At 37.8% G+C, this 19,317-nt stretch overlaps 1 protein-coding gene across 3 annotated transcripts in view; it reads right to left on the bottom strand.

The window, feature by feature from the left end:
- GDA (guanine deaminase) overlaps positions 1-19,317 on the bottom strand; it is a 29,351-nt gene continuing 10,034 nt past the window's right edge. For all 3 annotated transcript variants that reach the window (XM_075739859.1, XM_075739857.1, XM_075739858.1), the window contains 11 exons: positions 18,985-19,072; positions 17,616-17,721; positions 14,788-14,815; positions 13,295-13,402; positions 11,524-11,631; positions 9,284-9,381; positions 8,427-8,494; positions 7,829-7,975; positions 5,327-5,445; positions 4,697-4,724; positions 1-3,678 (listed from right to left, as the gene is read on the bottom strand). In XM_075739859.1, coding sequence (XP_075595974.1) covers positions 3,608-3,678; positions 4,697-4,724; positions 5,327-5,445; positions 7,829-7,975; positions 8,427-8,494; positions 9,284-9,381; positions 11,524-11,631; positions 13,295-13,402; positions 14,788-14,815; positions 17,616-17,721; positions 18,985-19,072 — 969 coding nt within the window. In that variant the 3' untranslated portion in view covers positions 1-3,607. The remainder of the gene's footprint in view (positions 3,679-4,696; positions 4,725-5,326; positions 5,446-7,828; positions 7,976-8,426; positions 8,495-9,283; positions 9,382-11,523; positions 11,632-13,294; positions 13,403-14,787; positions 14,816-17,615; positions 17,722-18,984; positions 19,073-19,317) is intronic.

The following is a 19,317-nucleotide window of genomic DNA, read 5'->3' as shown; positions in this document are numbered from 1 at the left end:
TTTTTACTTTTTTTTTGGGGGGGGGGGGGGCAGGGGAAGAGGGGAAAAGAGGGGGGAAGAGGGAAGGAGGTTGCTTTAATTTTCCTTCAGCTACTAAGTTCTGTGACAATGAGGATGGAGGAGGAATATTCCAACTCCTAGCCTCCATCAGCATTTTGGTTTGAAACAGTAGTGCTCTTCTGAAGTGAATTCCCAATCCTCCTCCCTTGTTGAACCTTGTTTCAGTTTGCAGGGTGGTTTTGGTACACAAGGATTAAGTTTATTTTGGAAAAAACTACACTGGAAGCTCAGCTGCATGCCAAATATAGTCCAGCCTCTAAAAGAGATGTTAAGAGTCTGAACCAGTTATTTTGCCTGCTTCAAACTGCATATGCAGTGGGGACATTTAGCCAAGGAAACAGACTATATGCAGTCTTAAGCTGCATATAGTGTAATGTACGAGCCTCAGCAGTTACTGATCCTCCCCTACTGCAACAAGCATCTTGGCAATCTACACATAGCCAGAGTGTCCCAAGGACTGAAACTTCACAGTGGGATCCACAGTGACTCCCAAAATTTTTTTTTCAGAGAAGTTTGGCTGCTACATCCTCTGTATCTCCTAAAACCTTGAAGTTTCTATGCGTGAGCCATCTTGCACTGAATAAGCTTTTGAGACCACCTCAGAGGACCCCACTTCAGGTTTTTTTTCCTCTGGCATTACAGTCTTTCTCCATTCAATTCTATTTAAGATTCTGCTGGTTGAAAGTACCTCTGGGTTTATTTTTTTTATTAGTTCCTCCACTGGCTTCCTTTCACATCAAATTCAGGCTTCTTTCCTTTACCCTTAAGCGCCTCAACACTTAGTGCAATGCTATCCATCTTGGTCCTCACTCCTCCCGACCCTGGGCATTGCAGGGTGGTGCAGGCAGCCCAGGCACTATCTGCAGGCAGAGCTCCTCCTCCAGCTGAGATTCTTAAAAAAAAAAAAAGATTCTCTGTTTCTAAGTCTGGGTAGTGTCTGGGTACTAGACACTAGTAAACCTGTAATCAAAAGGCTGAGTTCCTACCTTATGACTGAATTTAACAAGAATCAAACTGCTCATGACGCAGACAATATTCAGATACAAAGCTCATCAGCAGCAGTTATCCTAGGGAGTCCCTTTGTAAGTGGGCCAGCAATATAGTGTTAAAGTTTTTCTGTATTTCCAGTGTGCAAATAAGCAAAACCCTCCTCCCCCACAGATCTTTTAAGAAGAAATGCTGATTCCCATTCTTAACAACGCTGCAAAATAGAGGGAAAACAATGAAGTCAGGGACAGTTAAGACTACCACTAAAATAAAAGCATTAATTCTTTGCTCTGGAAGCAAAGAAGTAGGGCACAAACATACATTGTACACAAGGTTGTGTAATCTTTCTCCACTCCAGAAAACACTCTTGCAGGCAAGCCAAACCATGCAACTTCCTAAAAATAGTTTCAAACAGTAACTGGGAGGATTAAAACATGTGTCTCACAGATCTTTGGTTTTGGAACGTGAAATTTGGTCAATTAAATTCATGTCAAAATTCATTTAAAAAAATGGTCCCTGAATCAGGAAAACAAGTTAAAGACTGAAGATTATATTTGCCAAGCAAGTGTGCTACTGTGCAGGTGAGTGGGACACATGAAAAGCAAAACAATTAAGAAAACAACCTGATGGAATGTGGAAAACTTAATCCTTAAATCTTAACTCCTAAAGTCTTAGGAATCATTGAATATAATGGATACGAAGGCCGTACCTCCGCAAGCACATGGCTCAGTGTAGTGCCCTGGGAAGATACCCAAGATAGTTCTCAATGAGCAAGCTGTGCCGCTGCGCTCAGTGGTGTCTGCAAGCCAGTAGCCCCTGCTCTTCAGTAGGGCTGCTCGGCTTCAGAAAACAAAACAAAAAAACAACAAAAAAACCCCAAACCCAACACACTGAAAAGACTGTACTGCTTTAAGTGCCCAAGCTAGCTTTTATGCTTCCACTTGACACTACGCCGTCTCATGTAGGTGTAACCATAACAGTATGTAAGCTCTGAAAATGCTTTTAAAATCAGAATGTTATCAGTGACATTGGGCCAAGCACTCTCTCAGACATAGACATGAAATAAGACTTTGGTACAGTGACCAGAGGAAAGTCCTGTACCTTTATATCCCCAGGAAGTGAGATAAAAGTGTGAAACAAAGCTTAGTGAAATCAAAGGAGTTTGAAGCAGGCCTTAATACCATATCCAACACAGGTTTACAGTAACTTGATACAATATTGTCTCTATTGACACTGAAATAAAAAGTTAAGTCCTTTGTGTTGCAGAAACATAATAAAGCAAGAAGCAAACACCTCCTCAAACAAATCTCACAAAAAAAAAAAAGTCTCTGATAAAAAGTAGACAAATATGCTTTTTAAAAAAGGAAGTCACACATTTCTGAAACAAAAAGGGCACATTTTTTACCTGGAATTGTACAGAGCTGGAATTATGGTTGCCATGTTGAAAAATACAAAAGAGCACATTCAAGCTGAGATGCTTTTTCCAGTGACGATTCCCACCTCAAGTCAAAGGTGGTAATGGCCAGGAATAGCCAATTTCCCTTGGATTTTTTCAAAACCCACTCACTTCCCTTACAGAAAGGGGAAAGGATATCATATCATCCTGTCTGAACAATCAAGAGCAAATGAGCTCAGGAAGGTCCTGCAGGAGACTGACCTAAATGGATCACACTCCCTCTAGTCCAGAAAAACCTCTTCATTTGTTTGCCATCAAGTAGCCTGCTCAGATATCCCAGTGCCTGCTTCTAATTTAATGCAAGTTGCATTCAGCTGTTGCTCAGCTGAAGGTAATTCAGTGGAGTGGGTGGAAGATCAGGCTGATCTAGACTTAGGAACAAAATCTGCAGAAATGCAGTTTCAGCTGACAGCATCAGAGAACAACGCAGCCCTTCCACTCCCCCAGCCCATCTCCCTGTGACTAATACCCCATTTCTTATTTGGTTCTTCTCTTCTGTCTGACTACATGATGGCAAATCTGAACTCCTTGATAATAAGGACCTTTATTTATTTATAAACACACAGTTCTTACCTAATTTCTCTTAAAAAAAAAGGTAATGTTTTATATTAATTTTTTTTTTTTAAAAAAAAGCTCCTAAAGAAAACTCAAAAATATTCTAAATGCCCCAAAAGGTCACTGATTTTTCCATACTTCATGATAATATTATGGAAATTGCATTCTTCTGTGATATTCATTATCTGCAAAATCAATTTACTAGCACTGGCTTTTTTAAATTCAGATTCACTACAGACAATGAGAGTCTCATTGCTCTTTGTAATGCTTCCTACACTATTATTAAAAGGAACAGCAGGTATCTTCTTTAATTAAGGTATTTACCAAATCCCTTATCAATGCACACATGCTATTTTTACAGAGACATTTAAATAGATGGTGACAATTTTGGTGAAATAATTCCTGAAAGGTCTAACAAAATATTTGCAAGTTCTAAAACATTAAACAAAAATGAGGTGCCATTCCTGATGATCAGGCACTGTGTTTAATCAATCTTTTCCAAATCAGATGCAGAATGATCAGCAGAGATTTTGCAAAAGGGAAATGGATTTATACTGAACTTGAAAAAGGAACCACTTGCTTTCCAGCCACATACACTTCAGAAATATTCCGATCGTCACCTGAAATAACACGGTCAAACAGAGATTTGCACATAAATCTATGCACTGGATTAATTAATGAAAATTATGCAATCCATAAAAATCAGTTTTGGAATACGTCATTTGCAGTGACCATTTCCTAGGACTGAGAAAGGTTTATTTGGAGAGAAATAGTCACAGCTACCTCAGAGACCAGTGCACGTTTAAACTACCCATGCTTTTTTTGAAGAAATAAATATACCATTGCTGCAATGGTGTCATGGTTTTTCTATATATTTAGTAGATTCAAACCGTGAAAATACCATATATCTGTACAGAAAATGTGTTGTTGCACGGTATCTGAACTAACTTGGGTATCAGGCAGCAGTAAAGCTGGCTCGCCTCAGCCAGTTCCTCAAAAAGGCAAAAGGCTAATTAGAGAATGACACAAACGTGGCCAGAGCTAACACCAGTTGCCTCTACATAACAACGTAACAGGCAGCACAGCTCTTGGTCCAGACGATGCCCTATAAAGGATGTCCATTCTCTTAGTGGGGTGGGACTGTTTGGGTTGGGTTTTGTTTGTTTTAAAGGCCATTTTTTTTCTTTGGGAGTAAAAAAAAAACATAATGACAACTGGTCTGCAGAAGATGAACTGGTTCTGAACTGGTGATTAGCATGTCAGTGTTACTTTACTGTGAAATATGATTTAGCTCATACTGTAGATAAAGATAGGTGTGGTAATAATTCTGAAAAACTTGGTGCATCTGGTCATGTTAATGTCCCAAAGAACAAAAGTTAAACCACTTAATTCTTACTCAGTATTATAAATAAACACTAATAAATGTAAGTAAATGTCTATTCAATCAATGTAAATAAATATTAATAGTGAAATATTAATGTTTATATACAATGTAAATAAATATCTTTAATTGCTGTAAACAAATGTGTATTTAACTATGTATAAATAAATTTATCATTAACCTCCACATTAATTTAGGCAATTCTTGATGTATGAAACAACAAGAGAATTTTATGTGGGCTGAGAATCAGAACATACCTAGATACAGGAACTTCTGGAGGGTGTCCTATAAAAAAATGGGAGAAAACCAAATTCAGAAAGCAGCATCTGCTATCCCAGATCACAACTATTTGAAGCTTGAAAGAATTGATAAAAATAGTTTTCCCAAATATTCCTACTAACAGTAAAATCAAAACTTAATTTGTATGTTTTCTTATAAATAACTTTCCATAAGGAGGCTGTACATCTCAGGAAGAAAACACTGCACAAGTTTGACAGTGTAAACAAATATATGCCTAAACCACAATACTTCCCCTTCCTCATTTTTACAGTTGTCAAATTTGTCACTGCAATTTGTCACTGCCGTTTGTCACTGCAAATATCTAACTTGAATTGTCAGTTTGGGTTAACAAGGCATGCGTTAAAAAATGTTAAATGCATTTTTGCTCATGAGGATATGGGACTGTGACTGAGGACAGCAAGATTCTAAAAAAAAAAAAACAACCACCAACCACTGAGCCTCTTGGGCTGAAACACAGACAGCAGTGGTGTAGTACACCCAATTCCTGCTACTGAAATAACTCTGAGGAGACTTATTCTGGCTGTATCATGGACCTTCCCCACATCGTTTCCAGCAATTTTTTGGATCGTTAATCCTATTCTGATTACCTCAAAATTATCAGCAGAGAACAAGTCAAAAGGGCTATCTGAAGCCTTCGTGTTGATGAGTAGTGCATCGAATTCTTTGCCGACTTCAAAGTTTCCGATCACATCATCTAATCCTAGAGCTGAGGAAGAAAATAAGTTCACAAACAGATCTTCAACACCAGCCTCTTTCCACCATGTGGAAGCACCTGGCAACTTACTTGAGATGTTCCTAAGAAGAACTACAAGAATTTAGACAATCACAAGGAAAAATATGAAAGCAAATTCAACAATGAGCATGTCAGCATTTGAATTCTTAAGCAACTTCTCAGTAAAACACGTGTATTTTGGTGAATTTCCAAAGGGCATCTGTTAAGGGTAAAAGAAATCTGAAAACAATCTGAAGCCCGCTTTTGACCTTTGTTCTTTAATGTTCTCCATTGATTTTGTGTCATTGCAGAGCTGATGTATAGGCCACTGACTGTTTGAAGTGGAATAACAATAATTTACATCGCAAAAACATTAAAGCTCCAAAAGGGGCAATGAAATGAAGTCAGAGAAACAGTAATGTATATAATAATACTCACCTTGCTAAGGTAGTGTTAGATTTAATTGTTTAAACAGTCTAAGCAACTTTGATAGGTTGTATAGACCTATTACAATGGTAGCATATAGTAATATGATAATAAAAGAGGTGCACGGAGAGGATAACTGAGGGTAATTAGCTGGAACAAAGAATAATATGGTATGGAAAAAAAAATCATAGCCAGATCTGAAGGTCTCATACCCACCTGTAAGGCTTGTCTTGTGGTCTATTATTTAGCTTTGTTAACTCAAAGCTTCATTACAACCTCTGGTTCTCAGGTTCACAAGCACTGAAAATCTACAATTTCATCTTCAGTGACTAGGTGCTTGCAAGTGCTTAAAATACCTAAAGAGAGGCCTTTGTGTCTCCTTGGAAATGACTTAGGATAGTTTTAAGTTGTGTATTAAATCAAGTCTGGACTTAAACTAAGTTATCAAAGGGTATAATATCTGCAAATAGTTTGTTCACTTGTTTTCATATTGCTCCTGTCTGACAAAGGAACTTCAGCCTTCAGTGAAGTTCGTGTGTGGCACGAACCTCACAATACATTAATGTTTGAACTCCTCCAAATGGTGAAATATTTTGTCTACCTACCAGTTTCAACTAAAATAATCTCATATTCCTTCAGGTTTGTGAGCAGAATGCAATTTTTAGATTAAACACAAGAGGGTGACAAGTGTTTAGGAGTCTGAGCAAAGCAAATGATCAACAAAGTGTCACTCATTTGAATTTCCGCAAACTGTACGCATCCAGGCTACCGGAAGGTTGTATGAGTTTTTATATTCTATCCTTGAAAGTGATTCAGTAAGGCTAAACCAGCTCAAAATCAATATATAAAATAAGCACATTACTAAGTAAACCTAAGAACCCAGATAAAACAAGCCCAAGTGTAGCTGGGAAGGGAAACCACATATGAGTTTGGGATTTTTGTAAGTTTTTCTTTCTGTATCTCAGCTAATTTATTCTCACCTTTTATAAGAACGGTATATATTGTGGGAAAAATATCTTTTTTTGTCCCCTGCCTATTTTCTGTCTTCTCTATTTCCCTTTTACACTATCCAGAAATTCAAATACAGTCCTGAGAAGACTTGTTTGATGATATTTTCACTACTTCTTTCAGTCTTCCATTATCACTTCCCAAGGGTGTTTTCTGACAACTACAAAAAGCTTACACGGAAAAGAGTTGGGACCAGTTCTTTAGCAGGTAGTGGGTTCATTTCTGCTTACTGAAATAGTAATAAATTTTTTCTTATATGTGGATTTGCTCTCTGCTAAATCATACAAGTTCTGATAAAACTTTGCTAATTGTATAAATCAGTATGTGCATACTGATCATGACAAAACATGGCAGTGAAGCAGAATAACCACAATACTATATGACTATATTCTGCAGATGCAACTGTGTCTTAAACAACTGTGGTGCATATCCTGTTTAAACTTTGTGCTTTTCTCTGACTGAGGAGTGATATGCATGATGTTTTGATTTGCTGGAAAGACAGTGACAAATTGCCTCACTGAGAGCTCAAAAAGCAGAAACAAAATTAGAAACTGATGACAAACAGGATGCATGATTTTATAGTAACTGCACAGCTTTTCCTATAAGTGTTAGTTGCTGAGAAAACAAAGTCTTTGCAATTGGTGTGATAAACATACAAGCACTAATGATTAAGAAGTCTGAGGATCTTTGGAAAGAAAATGTACAACCCTGAAAAATCATTAAGATTCTATTATTAAGCTCTCAACATCAATACAAATACTCTTCTGTAATGAGCCTAGTATGGGTATGAGAGACTGAAGGATATCTCTTCCCAGCAAATAACATTTTAGACTTCACTGTGCCACCAGAAAATCTATGAATTCAGCCACCTTTTAAAGACAGGGAAACATAATATCAAAAAGCTGTAATTCTCTGTGTACATCCTAAATACATTTTTTCTTACCTTGGCTTCCTCCTAGAGTGGCTAGTTTAAAAGCTTCTTTAAGAGTTAGGCCTGTTTCATTCACTTTATGGATCTGAAGGCTATTAGATGCTGTCATTGTTTTCCTGATGGCGTCAAGCATAGAAGCTGAATATCCACCGGCAACATCTAGAAGGTATCAGACTCTCAGAAAGAAGCTTTGGGAATAATTCTCTGGGTTAAATTTCTATGAGCTTTAATTATACGTTATGAAGTGGCAGATGTGATAAACACAAAAAGCACTGTCTCTGAATGTATAATTCCTAAAAAAGGTGCTCTCACATACAAAGTCAGATAAACAGAACGTAACACGGAATAACAGAAACCTGAAAAGTTGTTTAAGCCCTGTTTACTCTAACGACAGGAACAAAACTTTCTTCATTCATTTTTGGTTTTCTTTTTAAACACTTTTGGACCAGCTCTAGATTTCAGTGCTCTAGACTTCATTACTGTAGAAGTAGTGGTGAAAAAAAGCAGGTCTGTACACTGGAGACATACTAACTTTTAAATGCAAACAAGTAGGCATGATTTTGTACCCAATGGTTTCCAAAATAAACCGTTTTTACAGCAAACTACTAACCTGTGCCAAGGCCAAGCTTCACGTTGTGTTTCAGGACCTTTTGCACATTTAAGACACCGCTGCACAACCTGGATTGGAAGAAGAAACGTGTTCTTTGTGATACACACAGAGAAAGTTCAGGAAGAGTAGGGCTGCAGAGCTATTTCATGACAGAGGGTCTCAGAATGGGTGCAATAGATTGGGTTTATTAAACTGAGGTGGAGCATTTGTATTCGTACATATGAAAGATGTGGTTTAATCACCAAAAATAAAGGCAGTTTTTCTCAGTTAAAAACTCCCAGTTTTATGGTTATCTGCTGAAAATGAGCTCTCAGGATACCTATGAAAAAAATCAGAATACGATTTAAAGTATATTCCAGAGATGGGAGGTCATTTCATGAGCTCCAGTAAGTCATCACAAACAAGATATTGATTATGTTGATAGCAAAATGACTGTTAACATTTAGTACAGTATCCTGTCTGGATACCATACAGTATCTCATTTCCACTTAATAGAAAGACTATATAGCCCATTCCTATTTTCCCAAAACATATGCATACTTTGAGGTGAAGAGATGTGACCTGAATCTGCCATTGATAGAACAGTCAAAAGAAACAAAGTTTTTTAAAAAATATATATTTAAAAATATATATTTATATATATTTTATATATATAACTATACTGCAAGATCAGAAGTCAGTCCAGAGCATACCATGCAGAAGTGGAGCATGAACAGTCACACTCAATCCAATAGGTCACTTCTGACGGAATAGGGTATCATATACATAGTCTTGTAATGGCAGGTTGGACCCAGGATACCATGTGAACAGCTTTATTTAATTGTATACCTTTGGTTTTTTAGCTTTTTTTAACTTACGAAAAATTAGAACTGGGGCAATGTGAAATTGCAGCTCCACGAAGACTAAAAAGTTTCAGCTCTTCGTCAGAAAGATGACAGGCATGAGCCATCACTGTCTGAAGAAAAACAGAATCACCAATTTACTTAATATTGCATTTACTTCAGTGCCTGTGATTTTTGCTGCACTGCTTTTAATAGCCAAAAGGACACCTGTTACCACCGAGGGATATTAATGCATTTCTTGAATGAAGCTCTTGAAATCAACAGGGGAGAAACTCTCATTAACTTCACTATGCCTGACATATCACTCCCTCAGCTTTTTTTCACTTACGAATGTAAGAAGATGGGGTTCCGACTCTTGCAGTGACTGCTGTGATCTAAGAGCTTCAAGGAACAAAACCAAGAATTCCCCAGTGACCTAGCACTGTAGTAGCCTTATGATTTATATTTCATGTCTAAAACAGAGATTAAGCACTGGGGCTGGGAATACATCAGGTATAATGGAAGATGTATGTACTCTTAGCATGTTTCCCATTGTGTCTCTAAAGGTTTTACCAGGTTGATATATGTATCTGGAATATTTCTTAATTAAAATAATCTAATTTGTTATGCAACTGATTAATGACTTTTCTTTCTTGACCTACATAGCTGACTTTAAAAATAAGTTCACAAGCAGTATACACAAAACATAGAAGTATAGGATAGCATCATTTAATAGGACATAAACTAATTATTCGCACACAAATCTACTTGGAATTACGTCACATGCCAAATGCCCACTCAAAGAGAGGAGCAAGAGCACTCTTAGGCCTTGCAACCTGCTGATAAAAATGAGAGCAGCACAGGGACTATTTCCACTGAGCATCTCCTAACAGCACTGTATGCTTGCTGTCTCTACTCATCAAGCTCAAATGTAACTGAACACGCAATGAGAATAGCCACATCTTAAGTAAAGAACATACATATGGTAGCTGCTGAACCATATCTCTGCTGATCACTACTGCTTTTTAAAAAGAAGGAAATCTTTCAGCCACAGCTCTGAAAAACATACTTTTAAAACATTAAAAAAATTAATTTGGTGTCTTAGTTTTGGCAGTTGGGGAGGGCGAAATGTCTGCGGTTTCGTTATGCTTGTGTTTAATAGAATGCTTCCCAAACAACCAGAAGCCTGGTGCCAGAAAGCACCGGTAAGCCTGATTTTCAGTGACCATTTTCAGTGCTGTCCACATAAAAGTCTGATAGAATTAAGACCTATGTTTTTGCAGCACTAATATTCGCTTCAGTACACTGACGCAACAAATCAGTGTGTATAGAACAGAAGTTAATACTGTGTACGTACTTAAGTAGTCCGTATTGATTTCTCAGGTAAAAAGGGCTGTAAGTAATTTACTGGGGTACATTTTCAAAGGTAGAAATGGGAGTTCAATAGCTAACTCTCAAGGAGTTCCCAGCTGCCTTTTGTGTCTCTGAAAATCCTCTCCTGAAATTTCAAATCAATTTGACTGATGTTTAAGCACTCTGACTGTAGTTAGGTGGTTCTTATTCACTCTTGCGTGGGCTCTCTGCTATCTAATAAAGTGTGCTCTGGCACTCCAACCTGTACTTATTAGGGGCTGGTATCAGCTCTGCTTGCGTTTATCTCACCAGCATAAAGCGCTAATGAATTTCAACACTTCAGGTCACTGTGCCTTTCAATACATGGTAAAATCTGCTAATGAGATGAGAGCGCTTTTGGATAGTCAGAGCAGTAAAGCGTACCTGTCCGTGTGTGAGGTTCACACACAGAACACAACAGGGCAAGCTGCCTTTCTGTAGGAAACTGCCAAAAAATTAAGCTGGTCCTACCATAACACCATGAAACAAATCTTCAGGTAAAAGCAGTGTGCAAGAACATTGTAATATAAGAGTAACTGAGTACTGCCCAAGAACTACCAGCTCCTACAATACCAGTTTTACCTAGTGTCCTTCTGATCCCACTGCCCCAATTCTCTTTGGAGCCCTTGGAAAATGGATCACAGATCATAAAATAGCTTCATTGTTCAACTCCCCCAAAACGCTTAGGAAAAGTGTGGGCTTGTCTAAAACTTCCAATACCTTGACCAACACCTGTGCAACACATAACATAAAACCAATTTACTTCCCCCCAGATGTCACTGACCTTGACAAAACAATACAAACTTTCCAGGTGACTACAGTTAACATCATATTCTCTACATGGATAATTCTAAGCTGTGCTGTGGAAGTGTTTATGCAGCTACCTTACTGGTAAGCAGCTTGTTTTTATCATACAATTCAGTGTAATTCTGGTAGGCAGGAAACATGTTCTCCACAAGTTTGAGTTCTTCTTCATTCTCACTTATGTGACTCTGCAATAAGAAAATATATATCAATGAGTGCTTTAAATAGCATTAAATATGACACTGCAACCTTCTGAGCAACCTACTGGTGCTAAACATGTAATGATAGAAACCAGTATTTGTAAAGCCTATAGTTAGATCAATCTAGTCCTTGGGTTTCTCTTTTCATTGGAGAGGTCCCTGGGACCCAAAAAAGTAGCTCCATTTGCTCCTTTAAAACTGATGTGAGATGGTATGCCTGGATAGTCCATCCCAGTAGTTTGGTGACATAATGGCTGGCTTGGTATTTGGCAAATGTTAAAATAATAAATAAAATAATACATATGAGTGTGAGGTAAAAGAGAGAACCAGCCTACCACAGAGTGGACCCTGGAATCAGGGCAACATATAGGTAGCTACTCCGTGTATCTTCAGATAGGCTGATTAATTCCTAGTCTCAGATAAAAATCTGGACCTCCTGTACTCCCATTGAAACATATATTTTCAAAATGCTCACTTCATAATGACAAGATATCTTAATGTAGACTTGCTTTAAAACAGTATATGCTTAGAACTGTAAAACCAAAAAAGAAACATCTCAAAGTTTCAACAGACCAGTAAGCTTTAAAATATGTCTTTTTTAGACACAGAAACTTCATCACACTGGAAATCTCATAGATATGTTAACAATGTTAAATAAGATACAAAGATGAGTAACTCTTTTATCTACTAAAATATGTTCTGTACAGAAACAGCAGAAAGCAGGAAGACAGACGTAACAACCTTAGACCACGGAGAGCAATCTTTAGCAACCAAAGGGTTACTCTAACCTATGATACTGGGTGCCAGTCCCTTAGTGACCATGCACTGGGGCTTGCTGAACTGTGCATCCTTCCAGGTAAGAGCTTTTCTCATTTCCCGTGCAGGTCACAGTGTTCTTGCAGAGTACCATTACTAATTTCAGAGCAATTTAAAAGACAGGCTCCAAGGTAAGAATGTGTGCCCTGGTTTCAGCTGGGATAGAGTAAATTTTCTTCATAGTACCCAGTATGGGACCATGTTTTGGATTTGTGCTGAAACCACTGTTGATAATATAGAGATTTTTTGCTATATAGAGATGTTTTTGGTGTTGTTGAGCAGTGCTTACACAGATCCAAGGCATTTTTTACTTCTCACACCGCCCCACCAGCAAGTGGGCTGGGGGTGCACAAGAAGTCATCAAGGGACACAGCTGACCAAAGGGACAGTCCATACCATATGACGTCATGCTCAGCATATAAGGGGCTGGGAGAAGAGGAAGGAGTGGGGGACGGCAGCATTCGGAGTGATGGCATTTGTCTTCCCAAGTCACCATTAGGTGTGATGGAGCCCTGCTGCCCTGGAGATGGCTGAACACCTGCCTGCCCATGGGAAGTGGGGAATGAATTCCTTGTCTTGCTTTGCTTGCGCGTGTGGCTTTTGCTTTACTTATTAAACTGTCTTTATATCAACCCACGAGTTTTCTCATTTTCACTCTTCCGATTCTCTTCCCCATCTCACTGGAGGGGAGTGAGCCAGTGGCTGCGTGGTGCTCAGCTGCCAGATGGGGTAAAACCACAACTGTGATTTAAGTGTTTTGCTGAAATTATGAATACTCCCTGGTCTGCATGCTATCTGTCCAAACTAAATTGTATATAGAGCTCTCAGAGCTTACCTGCACATGGAGATCACGAGCCTGTGCTAAATCGCCAAGGGCACGCAGCAAATCCTCTGTGCAGGAAGGGCCAAAGCGGGGAGTTATTATAGGCTGTACCCTTGGATACTGAAAATATTAAAAAGACATGCTTGGGATTCTACATCTATATGTCAGTAACCATAATTAAGATAAGCATTTACACAGCAATTACATGTTGTCTCCATCACTTACTGCTTACTGCATCCTTGCCAACTCAAGTTGTATAGTCATTGCCTTATTTTTATTAGAGATTTCACCACAGAAATAATCAAAGTTTTTTTCTGAAAAAATTTTTAATAAAACTTGGTAAAGAAGTTATTTTCATTAGAACTCTTTCATTGAGTCACTGCGATTTCACCAGACTTCAGGATAAGCTTTTTCATATTTGCTGACAGTCCAGTATGCGTTACGAGAAGTCAGTTGAATGACCAGATGTTTTTCTGAGTCCCATTTCTGTGAATATGAAATACTTAACGATGCAAAACCGCAGAGTTCTGTTAAACCAAAGCCTTTTTATTGTTCAATCTTCTCCACTCATGATAGCTACAAACTGTCCCTATACTCCCTAGATAGGAAGATTAGTGGTAGCATCAGATCTGCTATGTAGAAGGAGATGGTGAAGAAGACACCAAGACTGGAGCTACAGATGTTTACTTTACACTTTGCACTTCTGGATTAAAATTTGCACCAAAAAAATAGACAATGGCATCACGTCATAGGCAATAGTTGTGCATGTGGCACCACTAGAAGATGGTAATGATAACTTGGTTTGCAGTTTCTTATACCACCTCCCAGATACAAGGAGCTCAGGGCTTCTGCAGATTAGCTGATTTACTCTACTAATACATATGATTTATGCATTAAACTCTAGGCATCTGTTCTGGAATATTTTGAGATACAAATGTCAACAAATTAAGCCATTGAAAACAAAAGGCTGCTAAGCAAAGTATCCCTGCTTCTAATATTAAAGTGCAAACCTCTATCGTTACCTCAGGAGTGTAAATGTGAATTTCTTTAGAAACACACTGGAAGACATGTGCTGACCCAAAATACTAATTTGGTAATGGATTAGTAACTGTACTGTAGAAATACTGATTTCTGCCGCTAAGAACTTCTTTTAGTAGTCTATTTATATACCACCAAGTGATAGACCGACTTCCACCTTTCTTTCACAGAAAATTGCCCTTTCTAGGAATCAGAATATTTTAAAGTCAATAGAGAACGCACATAGAACATTACTCTGCTGTGCTCTGACCACATGAAACTGAATTTACACTGCTACAAGTCCATTTCTCAAGAACATGGCTAGCAGGACATTTTGCAGACTGATGATATCTGTCTGCTACACAGAAAGATGTACTTTATTGATTTGCTACTAAGCCAGCAGAGTTTGTCAGTGGGATTAACTATTTCATATATTGACACAGCATTTTCTGAATACAGAAGTGAATACAAAGGAGAACTCTACTTACTTTCCTTTCCAGTAGTTCTTTAACAAACCTGAAAAAGAGTAGGAAAAAAATCGGTTATAAATCTGACATCTGTGCTACAAATTATGAAAAATACAGAAAATATTTATTTAGATGCTCTATTAAGCATTTCAGATGTAGATTTTTTTATTTTTTTTTAGAGAAAGTTGGGCCAGATTCTCAGGTGAAATTAAAAAAGCAACACAACGAAGTGCACATATTTACACCAAATTATGTCAGTTGTGAATTTGACCCTGAATATGCAGATTTTAATTTGCAATAATTAACATTAGACATGTGGTAATTACTCTGAGATCTCACTGAAAACCAAATACATGTTACACTAAATTCATTGAAAACATAATTATAAGCTACAGCTACAACATTACAGAAAAAACTCAACATTTAAATTTGTCTGTTCATGAATTTAAATTACATCAGTAAATATATTTTTTTAAATTTAAAATCCTATTTTAAAAAGATGCTGCAATATTTCATACCTCACTTACAGTAGCTGCATATGTTCTCATTCATTTAAAGGACCCTTGATTTTCTGGAAATGTTTATATTAAGGTTAGCCTATAGATTATCCACCTCATGGAAAATACAGTATAGATTTACTTACTTTGTTAAATAAAAGAAGCTACCTCAGGGACCTCTACAAAAACCCCCGAGCAGTCAATATGGATAAAGCAGATGAGCAAATAAAACTTCCTCTGACTTTGCAGGGAAGAAAATCTTTGAAAACTCTTATGCATACTGTATGCAAATAATAATAATTTTTTTTAAAAAAAAAGCCAATGTGAGATGGATTCTGGACAGGATGTCTGTGAATTTTTGTGTCATAGTTTATATTCAGAAAAACCCATAGTTTTGGTCACAACAAACATTGAATCAGGTTTGTGAAATATCTTCAGCTGGAAAAGAAAATTATGCTGGAGGCTAGTTTTGTAATACTGAAGCTGATGCTAGATCACCAGCTGGAAGTGAGAGACCTAAGCTAAACCTCTGCAATGACCAAAAACGTTCGAGTCCATCAACTTTGAGACCCAAAATACAAACTGAATTAGGTATTGTCTGTCTGTCTCTCCTCTTACTGATTCACCTGATACAACAAAATATTTGCTGGAGGAGAAACTGCATAACACAGGTATAACTCTCAGGTGATGCGATGGCTGTTTGCACTCTTTTTCACACTGTTTGAACAGTGTCAGCATTGTTTCAAACCTGAAATACCTTTCTCAAAACACCTTACACTTTGCTGGCATATGTACTTCTCTATGAGGAAAGAAGCTCAGGTTCAACCCACTGTCTTCTGTAGCAGAACAGATTTGAACACGGGTCCTCCCTTTTCCAGATGACTACAACTACTAGCAGCATATAATGTATTCTAGATTTCAGTTCCTTAAGTTTTTATTGAGCAATCTTTGCAGGAGGAGGGTAGATTCAAATTATTGGCTTGAATTTAGATTTACTCTATGAAGCCCTTGGAATTGTATATTATTTCCACACACACCACATAAATATTTCTGGAGGGTAACTGTAAAGAACTGAAATCAGTGTAATACATCTTCTGACAGTGTGACAGATCACATTTCTTACATTCTTTAAAAAAAAGAAAAAAGTTTGCCCTTTTAAGGAAGAGCTTTTTCATCCTTCTGCAATTGTATTGCTGCGATTCAGGCCTGATGAGGTAAGTAGTCGCAATCCATGCTGACAAGCACACACCTCTCTTCTCTAGACAGCTCTGGAGCACTTGTGGCATGCTCTCATCCCAAGCAGAGAAACATTTGTTATTAACACAATCACATGAGAAGGGAGTTGGAGACACAAGATAGGTATTTGAAAGAAAGCTATTTAGATCATTCTGAAGCTTTAAAAACTATCAAAATGGGAAGTTCTGACACTTTCAGACCCATTCAGCAAGATTCATGCTATATTACAAAAACTGGGGAGCAAAGGAAAACAAATGTTAGTAGAGTGCACATGACTAATACTACATGTTTTTAAAATGCCTTTAAATATCAACACCATTAGAAATCCATAACTATTTCTAATTTTCACTGGCATTCTTCTAGCATGATTTTTAAAAATAAGGTAACAACTTCACACAAGAGCCATGTTTATATTACTGTTAAGTATTTTCTGTTTCAGCATGATATTGGAAACATTTATACAAGTAAATAAATAGTCCCATGAGAAAAGCTGCTTAAGCATTTTCTGAACACGGATGCAAAAGACAATGGAAACCTAAGACAGCAGGGTGCCATACTCATCCTGGGTCCCCTTTGCCATGAGCATTGCCTTGATTTGATTCTCCTTCCTTCTGTCAGCTATAAGTTAGAGTAATTTCACTGGTGCTATGCTGGAGGGGAGGAGAACCACAGTATGTTTAAAATGGGCTATATGAAAGCTGTCTCCTACAATTGAATAAAGCTTTATCCTAAATGGGGGAAGGAAATAGCTCAGAAGTTGGTGGGGGCAAAGGAACTGATTGCCACCCCATCATCCCATGTCAGGTCACCTCCACACACAGAGCTGTGAAAGAAAAAGAGGAGGCAGAAAACAGACAACATGCATGTATTCTCTCCAAACCCTAGAGCCTTCGCTTCTCCCTTTCTTTGGAGGAGCTAGAGAGAAACTGCTTGGGCTGTGCAGCAACTAGGTATGCAGGAATTGCCAGAGCTGTAGGAAACACTGCTGTCAGAAGAAAAAAAAAATGTTACTAATAAATTTACATCTCTAAGTTCCTAGTCAGCTTCACTTTTGCTTTTCAGATGTATGAAAAAGTCTTATTTCTAAAGGTTGTGCCTTCAATTTAATCACCTTACCTGTCTGTCTCTTGGACAGAGTCAGCAGTAATCTCTTTGTATTGTGGCACACTGTCATTCAGATCCATGCAGACTTTTCCAACAAATGCTCGTTGACCAAATTTATCTGTTGAGATGCATAAGAATATAAAACTCAGAATCACTGTTTCTCAAAAACTGCTATGAAAGCCTGTACTGAAATCAAAATAGCAAATTCCACCCCAGCTTCATTTAAGATGAACAGAATTTATGTTCTTTTCTTAAGTTGGGACCATCCATATGACTTTTAAGGCTGAAAAGGAAAGAGAAAAAACCAAACCATATTTACAGAAGAGTTCTCCTTTTCCACATTAGTACCCAACTTTATAAATATTATAATTGAGTTCTAGATTACTCTAGTTTAACCACAGCCAGAATTCATAATAGTAATATATGAAGAAGACCACTTGAAGTAGAGGATGAGAAACACAAGCATCAAAGCACAGTAGCGGTAGTAGATGATAACCCTGAGCTGAGAAAAGGCACAAAGATCTCACAAACTGTCTCTCCGTACGAGACAGGAATGAGGTCCCTAAGGTGCCTCCCACGTGCCGTTGGATGGAGAAAATTACAAGAGCTACTTCTAGCCTCTTTCTTGAGATTTTTTCCATGCTAGGACTCAGAACTCATGTGTAAGACTTAAAAGGAATGCATATCATATTCAATTCTAAGCTTTTAAACATGTTTCTAAATCAGATCTCTTTTGTCTGTCCATTTTTACTTTCCGAGTTGTTGAATACAACAGCTTCAAAGTTTTAGGTTTTCCTACAAAATCAGAAAGACTAGGGAATTTTTGATGGGCACTGTGATTCTCATTAAATTGCTCTGCTTTGGGAGCTGGCTGAGCCTTGAGAAATCCGGCAAGCATCACACTTTCAAACAGCAGGTGTTTGCAATGGTGGACAAAAGGGAGGGGTAAGATACTGATGCAGCTTCCCCTGTTGTGATTTCAGAGGGGAAGTGGGGATTTTTCAGTTTCAACTGAAACTTCAGAGTATCAGGAATTTAATGCACTGACTGCACTTCTTGTCATTCAGCCCTTTAATCCTCAAATAGCAAAAGGCTAGAAAGAGCAGAGAGCTGCAGCTGAAGAGGAACTCCAGCAGATCTAATTCAAGTTCAGGCAGCAGCTGATTTGGGAATGAAGAGACTAGCAGAAACAACAGTAGGAGAGAGGCAGTTAAGTGAATAGGGTAACTAGGGTGGATTTGGGGGATACAGTATGACAGATACAATGAGTAAAAAACAATTTAGTATCAAGACAGATCTCTAGCTACTCTAAAACTCCCAAGATCTGTTTCCTTCAACTAACGCAGTCTGTGCAACATCCTTCAAAACTCATTAGTCTTACCTATAATTTCAGCAAGAAGAAGAGAGGTATCTGTGTAAATTGTTGCAAAGTAGCAAGCCGTAGTCGTGCCATTCTTTAGAGTTCGCCTCTATAAAAAGAAATCAGTTTCAACTGTCTGGGGGAAAAAAAAAAGTCAAGCTGCCAAAATGCAGAACAGGCAGTCTGATTTCAAACTGGGAGAACATTCAGTTATTGTGAAATTATGCAGTGAGGCAGGAAGGTAAAATTTTTAATTTCAGAATAGCTTTTTTACACCTGACTGTTAATACAAAAATTACTCTTCCAAATCCATACAGGATTTTAACAATGGGTAAACCCATAGAAACCAGTCTA

This window comes from Balearica regulorum, chromosome Z (genome assembly GCF_011004875.1).
Source record: "Balearica regulorum gibbericeps isolate bBalReg1 chromosome Z, bBalReg1.pri, whole genome shotgun sequence".
In the NCBI taxonomy this organism is placed as follows: Eukaryota; Metazoa; Chordata; class Aves; order Gruiformes; family Gruidae; genus Balearica; species Balearica regulorum.
Note: the sequence above shows the minus strand (reverse complement) of the source record. Positions and strands in the feature narration are given on the sequence as shown.